General features: G+C 32.8%; 1 protein-coding gene across 1 annotated transcript; it reads right to left on the reverse strand.

The window, feature by feature from the left end:
• Window positions 1-1,167: 1,167 nt before the first annotated feature.
• Window positions 1,168-4,949, reverse strand: LOC123192577. The gene is made up of 2 exons (XM_044605173.1): window positions 4,485-4,949; window positions 1,168-1,664 (listed from the first exon to the last, which is right to left on the reverse strand). Exons 1-2 carry the CDS (start codon window positions 4,770-4,772, stop codon window positions 1,479-1,481), a joined length of 474 nt encoding a protein of 157 aa, XP_044461108.1. The 5' UTR covers window positions 4,773-4,949; the 3' UTR covers window positions 1,168-1,478.
• Window positions 4,950-8,243: the final 3,294 nt, after the last annotated feature.

Genomic DNA, 8,243 nt, shown 5'->3' on the forward strand with positions numbered 1-8,243 from the left:
TTGGCAATCATTGGGCCACTATTGTTAATGGGCAATACCCATTTTGACATAAATAATATTATCTGTTTTTGATAAAAATAAATAAAAAATCATTTTTATAAAATATATGCCTTAAAATAAATTGGTCTATGTTTTACAGGAATGTAAAAATGGGTCTAAACCATGAACCAAGAAATTACTACTTAATAAAAATCGGTTTTTTTTTTTTTTGGTACAAGTGATTTTACATAACTTTATTTTCAACAAATCAAATGAGGCATTATATGGGATTTTTCAATTAATTATTCATTATATATAAGTAATCCATGAAACAAAACCCTTAAAATTCATGAATGACTTCTATGAATGGAAGCTATAAATGAACTTCATTGATGAAACTGTAAGATTATTATTATTATTATTATTCAGCTATAAAAAACTTTATTCGAACTGAATTATCATATTTAATCAAAATCAATCATACTAAATAAAAATAAATCTCGAATTTGGTGACCTGTATAATTAAATTTTCATACACATTTATCCAACAATTATGTTGACAAGACTGTCAGGAATGTAAAAGCGTTGAGTCTGTCTATACTATGCCAAAGCAATCCACTATTATTTTAGATCTCCAGTAAAATGAGTAGTGTGATGGATGAATGTGCATATAGATGAACAAGATTTAATTGAATGGAGTAAAACACTAAAAGTCGGTGACTATAGGACAAAAAAGGAGCAATTTTGATTGTATTTACATGTTTGGCATGTTCGAAAAAGTTGCTCCATCAGCCATTATCGCTGTTTAGGCCCAAAATAATTGCAAAAAGCATGCCTGAAACTGAAAGTTACTTTGTTTCATCAAGATTATCATTGTTAAATTACATGTTTAAGCCAATTTAACCAAATTTAACTTTACATTAGTAGAGGCATTGAATCATTGCAGCCTGCATTTGTTGTTTCTTCTAATCAATCTAAACAATTTGCCTTGATTAGAGGAGTAGCCATGGCTTTAGTGGGTAACATCCATGATTACATGGATCTTGGTAGATATTCTCTCACGCGAATAAGCATAATGCTCTTCAAAAGTAATCAAATTAACAAGGGTATGCTTGAGCACCCATATGAATTTTAGCAGTAAGCTTCACAATGAGAATTTTGAGGTCTTTCACTGAGCAACAACTGAGATTAACTCAACAAGAATTATATTCCTCATCTTCTAATTTTTTTTTTTTTTTTACACGTAGAGTGATCCATTTGATGGCTCCAGAAGACCATACTTTCGGATCATGCATACTGGAAAAATTTTTAAATATCGCTGAATCCAGGGCAATAACTAATGCTATATACAAAACATAAATAGCACAAGGGTGGAAAGGTTGAAAAAAGGCAACACCTGGTGCATATTCAACATTCTTGCTTGTCTTCACAAATAATTCATTTTCCTTGGGTTCTCAGGTATGTGACTTGAAATGTAGCAAGGAGCAGTTTAATGGGTATTAGTCTTCTCGTATAGAGCTTGAGTTTGAATTTGAGTTAGTGGTGGAATTGGACAAAGGGCAGTGTTGATGGTGTGGCCAAGAAATGCGTTCAGGAGGACAGGGCACTGGAGCTGGGTGGGCAATGAAAGTAGGAATTTCATCCCCGGGCATCAACACAGAAACACCATTGGCATATACAGTCATCTGTAAACACAAAATTAGCAATAGAAAAACAGCTTAAATCATACTGGCACAATTTCATCAAGTAAACATGCATCAGAAATGACAATTATAAAACTCAAAGCCACTATCATCAAGTTTCAGGAAAATTATCATATTAATATGACAAGCAGTCTGGACTATGATTCTGCATCTACGTTTATAGCTATATGAGGAACGCAAATCATATGAACTGTGAGGTAATATGCAAGTTAGAAAAACAAATGACCAGGCACTAGCCCGGCTAGAATCACTACAGCTTTTCTTTGCCATTTTAGGTTCTCAGCTGGATATAATAGAAACTAACTGTAATTCACACTAAGAGGCCACATATCAGCCAAATCAGTAAGAAATCTCAATGAAGTCAACATTATGTGTGATGTAAGAAATCTCAAGAAAATGCATATGGCATATCATTTTCTGGTCATAACAGATGACTGATAATTGGAATAAGTATAGGACAGAAGGTGAACTATTGTGAGCTCCTACTCTTAAGCAAAAAAATGTTTAAGAAGTTTTATAGCTAAATTTGCTTGTTTTGTGCAATTAAGGCCACATAAAACAGAAAACTGTCAGCAATATCAGATTTCCATTTTCACTCTTGTGGCAAAACCACCAGTGAGCTTATATCTGGATCAAATAAAGGAAGAAAGAATTTGGTACTAAATTATTCAAAACTCTTCCTCATAGGAAGCTAACATATTAAGGCACTGAATTGATGGTTCACCAATTAAAAGGCAAAGATTAAACAGATAAAATTTGTCTTTATGACACAGATCTAAGCATATATAAATGTTCTAGGATCCTCTAAGGAGTTAAGTTTATCATGCAATCATTTAAAACAAAAAAGACAAGAAAACAACAAATAAACAAAGCAAAATATGAAGGTAAAAATAAAATGAAGTGTATGGTAGTGCTTTCATACTGCCTTCTTTTTATTTTTTCTTTTAATGTTTGACTTGGTAGACAAGGTAACAACACTGTCCCTGACAATGTATATTAATCCTGTTTTATAGTGGACAGAATATATGCATTCCAGAGAATCAAACAATATTTAACAGGGTTGATATGATATGATATAGAAATTCAACTAAACTAAGCAGAATTTATGACTTCTTTGCAAAGAAAAGGAATGAATGTTATTCTAAATAAATTGAAACGTACACACAAGGTGTCACTGCAGTAAATAAACTATACATTAACTGACTTAGACTCAAGACTCTCAGTTCAGATGTTTGCTTAGCAGTTAGTCTATCTTGAGTTCCACCTATGTTTCAATGCTTTTCGTTGAATTTGTTTAAGATTGCCAGTGGACCAACAAGTGTCTGCACATCACATCAACTGATTTTGCTTTGCTTATGGTCATGGTGGAGCCAATGTCTTTGAAGAGAAATGGTCCACAGACGAAACTAACGGAAAACTTCAAACACTGGACTAAAAAATGCAGTGTCCCTGAACTGATAATCCACCAACGCTTTTAGGGAACATCTGGTCCGAGTTGAAAAACCATTAGACAAGGGTCACAAGTTCACAAAGTGATTTAGACCCATCAGCAGATAGCTCACAGTGGAATCCTTAAAAGCTGACAATCAGTTGGATGATATGATTTAGAATCATCTGAACCAAAAAATTTCCCTTAAGCTTTCTTTTCTAAATAAGCATCTGATCAACTCAGTAACTTTGAGAAGGTTTCCTTGTTGGCTTAAGACCCCACATTAAAGTTGGCCCTCGTATTTAACAGTAGTGTTGGATTAGTAGGTGGGGGCAGTGGGGTTTCTTGTTTCTCAAAAGCTATGGCACATGGTAGACCACAGATGTGTTGAATTATGCAGGACCCTCATAGGATCCTCCAAAACAAATTAGCCTGTGATCAATTGGTTTATCTTTCATCATAATGTAGCATAACCACATAATAATATATCAAAAACATCCGTAATCCATGGATTTGTGTGGTTAAAAAACGAATCTAGCTAGATGCACAACTCATTAAGAAAATAATAAGACAAGAACTTCCCCACAAAGAGAACCTGTCTCTGAACCTCAGCACAGAGCATGCGATTGCATCATAGTCATTAGTGATAAGACTCATAGCCACCATGTAAAGTGGTGGGTCTAAACAACAAGAAGTACAACTAGTCCTAAGACTCATTGGTTTGGCACCAAACATTCAACAGACAACTTATCAAATAGGGCATTGCCCAATAATTATGACTACAGACTACCCTGCTCTGGAATGATGAAAACAACTTAAGAATGAAAATTTTCCGAAGTTATTCCAGAATTTTAGCTATTTGGTCACGGGACAAAAGAAAGAGAAGAAAATAAAATGGATAAGATGTGTACTCCGATAGGAATTATGTCTTTTGCCTGTCTGCATTGACAAAGTCTCTGTTGTGAATGTCAGTTTTGTGAAGAAAGGAAACAAAGAAATCTCAAAAAATCAAAACAAGAAGAAAACCCTTTGAACCATGAAACAAGAAAATTTCCGGCTGATAACCAAAACGAAGGAAGATCAATGAGAACCCAATCATAAAAGGCTATACTTGATACATGGACGGGATCCACTGTTATTATGGGTACCAACACTACTCGGCAAACTCCCTGAAGCCAGTCAATCCAACATTAAAATGCACGAATTACAGTAAAATAACTCAACAAAAGGAAACAACTTTAAGTATTATTCAGGAAGAAACAAGGACATCCGGTAAGCTAAATAACTCGCATGCAAAACCCGAAATTAAACGATGCACAGAAAAAAACTAAAAAGGGCAAATTTAAAGCGAAGGGAGAAATATGTAGGCTTACTTTGGGTGAAGGGTAGCGAAGCTTAGGATTGAAGGGCAACTGAGATTCAAGATCACCATGAGAGCCATTACCATTTGGCGAAGTGGGTCTAAGGAATCTTTCAAAAATGGCCATGACCAAGAACATAGAGATGAGAATAGCAGTAGCTACAAAGCCAAATGACACCGCGTTAACGGAGTTGTCGAAGTGTCTCCAGTGATCTTCTCTCTGCACGTTGTTCAATGGCGCTCCTGTTGGTGCCCATGCACTGTAACTGTAGTTGTAGCTATTCTCTCCTCCACCTCCCATTTTTAATTCCTCCAATTTTACGTGTGCTTCCTTTTCTTGTTCATGGCAGTGCACAATATACACCGAAAGAGTAAGAGAGAGAGAGAGAAAGAGGAAGGTTCGAAGTGTTAAAGTTCTGGCGGTACTTAAAGGGGCTTTTCTACAGTTGAAACTCTAAAAAGAGAGAGAGAGAAAGAAGGGATGTGAGTGTGACTTGTCAGCTTGAGCTATTTCTACAGGAAGGTGAGCTGATGGAGGAACAAGACAAGAATATTGAGCTTTGGAATTTGCAGAGTTTTGTGTTTTTTTTTTTTTCTCTGCTGCGCAAAAAATTGAAAAGGGTCGATGCATCGTCCCACCAATGTTTGGCCTATAAACCTTTTAACCCCAAAATAGCATAAATAATACTTTTACATTCAAAGTCAAACGCTTAAAAAGCAAAATATGGTTTTATCACTATTATTTTTTAATTTATTATATAACTCTAAATCAATAAAAATTAAAAATCTCATTAAATATCTAAATCACGATTTCAAGTTGTTATCAATTTTATCATTCATCTTCTTCCTTTATTAATTTCAAGCTATTATCGACGAAAGTTTTCAATTGATCAAGTTATTTTTAATTTTGGTCAATCGTAGGTGGAAGCTTTTTCTCGAGGGGGTGCTCTTAACCTTATAAATATCACTTATTCTGGTGTTTATCAGTGATGATATACAATCAGTTTATATACTAATGAAGATATTTATATTAGAGTTTTTTTTTTAATTATTTCTTTCCATTTAATCCTTAATAGTGGGTTGGTTACACCTATAAAATTATTATTTTATCTTTACATTATTATTTTAAATAAAAAATATTATTTATACCATCCATGGAAAAATGTTTTTACAAACAACCTTTCAAGTGAAAATTGTAATTTACTCATCGGAAGATGGGTTGGGTTTATGGGTTTTGGCAATTGACTTCTCAGTTTTATTTTATTTAACAAGCCAAACCAAGACAGGAAATGGATTGGGACTTGAACCTTTAAGTTCATGGTCATGGCTGAAAGGCATTTAAAATTATCCAAACATTTACATTAAAGTATTTATTTAATTTGTGATAAAAATGTGGGTTCAATTATTCAAGCTTTTATGTCCAAACCATATGAAAAAACTTTATGTATACAATTTCACAATCATGGGTGACATTTTTATAACTTTATGCACCCCTTTAACTCATTAAAATAATAATATAAAGGACAAAAGATTTGTTCCCACCAAGGTTTGATGTAATTTCAAACTCCTATTATCAACTTTTAAAACTTAAATATTCATTCATAAGTTAATTTTAATAAAATTTCAATTAGGGTTAAGAATGAACTCGTTATTTATTAAAAATATTTAAAAAATTAAAATTTTATCATATTTTCTTCTCTAAATTAAAAATCTAACAATTTCTTTACTTAAAGTTTTAAAAGTGACAATATTTTCCCACCCATAAAGAGGAAAATATGATAAAATTTTTATTTTTTAAATATTTTAAATAAATAACCGTTTTACTTTTAATTCGAACTGAGATTTTTAACAAAAACTAATTCATAAATAGGTGTTTGAATTTTTAAAAATTGACATATAAAAATTTGGAATTATATCGAACCTTGGGTGGGAAGAAGTCTTTTGGCCAAAAATAAATAATTTAATTGATTTAATCAATTGAATTTTGTAAATTTAAGTGAACTTAACTATTTGTTTAAATTGATAAGTTGGTGTGATTAAATTGCCTTTTAATTAAAGAAAAAAGCAAAAATACAAATATAAAAAGATGTAAAATAAACAAATAATTCCTCCGAGCTTCTGAAATGTACAACAATTGGTGATTATGTGCCGTCCAGATAAGCGGTAAGTGGTCCTACGTGGTCTTCACGTTATTCAAGTATAGATGCCTCTCATGGTGGCCGGATCTAATTTTATGTTAAATATCTTACATTTAGTATATTATAACTTTTAAAAATAAAATAATAAAATAATAATAAAAATAATTAATATATTATCATTTAAAAAAATTATAAATATATTTAAAAATTTTAATTTTTTTGTATAAACCTTTATTGTAATATTATTTTCTTAAAAAATATATTGATTAATAACAATGATATATTTATATTATATTATATTAATAATAATATATCATATTATATATATTATTTTATATTAATATTATATTATATCATAAAATAATACCATATATTGCATCCACATATTATGCATGTCATTACACTTATTGCATCCACACAATTATTTGAAAATAATTAAGTTAATTTAAGATTATTATTATTATTTTTTTAAAAATTTTAAGGAAAGAAATTCATCTGAAAATTATATTTGATTATCATCGACAAATGACTACACGCTTTACCTTACATATATATGGACGGTGCGATTATATTCATCAACCCCCACATGCAGTGTGTCGGATTATGTGCCCACGTTTTTCCAACTAATCGAAACCCCATCCTCCCTACCACCTATACCCTGTTTCCAAGTGTCACTTTCACTTCACACGTTACCCCTATCGCCACGTGGCTCCATCTGAAACGGTCTATATTTTCCAGAAAACAAAAAATGGGAACATAACACTAAACTAGAGCGAAAAACTAAAAAGCAAAGGCATCGTTCTCTCTCTTTACCCAACATATCACTTCCTTTGTCGGCTTTTTCAGCTTCATACCAACACTCAGACATGTAAATCTCGCGATTGGTCCCAACATCAACGGCCCTGATGTCTTCTAAATCCGAATTAAATCAGAGCCGTCCATTTGAGTTGTTGATTAGTCAAAGTCAAAACGTGCTTAAGTAGGGTCCATCAGGCCTGCTTGTGCATAGTGTCACACGTGCGATTGCGTTTGCTTGTGGAGGTGGAGAAATTGACTAGGATTTGAAGTTGAAGAGAAAAGTGTGATGAGTGCCAGGCCGGGGTCAGGGGCGCGTGGTGGCTCAGGCTCAGAATTAGGGTCACGTGAGGGTATCCTTTTTTAGTCAAATTTTCTCTTCTTTTGATGGCCGTAAATTGACCACTTGATGGGTTGGAACTTGGGAGTCTCGGACGACATGGAATTGGGCTCCCTTTCGGCCTATGCTTTAAAATTCCGGTGGACCACGTTGGGCTTTTCTGTCATTTTGATAGGGCCCAATAAGAAAGCAACATCATTTCTCCATAAAAAATTATTTTTAATCCCCCGTCTCTCTCTTTAGCTTCCATCTTCTGGAGGATATAATTGTAAAAAAAATATATATATTCTTCTTTGTAAAAATTTGCAATTACCAATAAATTAAACGAATTTTCCATCATTTTCATATTAAGAGGGAAACAAGAATTAGAATATTCGATCCCTAGAGGACAGAGAAATGAAAAGGGAAGAAGACTATTTTTATCCAAATTTATATTATTCTCAAACCTATACCCACAGAAGATGAAAAACTCTTTTTCCATTCATAAACAAACTTTTGT

This window comes from Mangifera indica, chromosome 12, assembly GCF_011075055.1.
Source record: "Mangifera indica cultivar Alphonso chromosome 12, CATAS_Mindica_2.1, whole genome shotgun sequence".
Taxonomy (NCBI): Eukaryota; Viridiplantae; Streptophyta; class Magnoliopsida; order Sapindales; family Anacardiaceae; genus Mangifera; species Mangifera indica.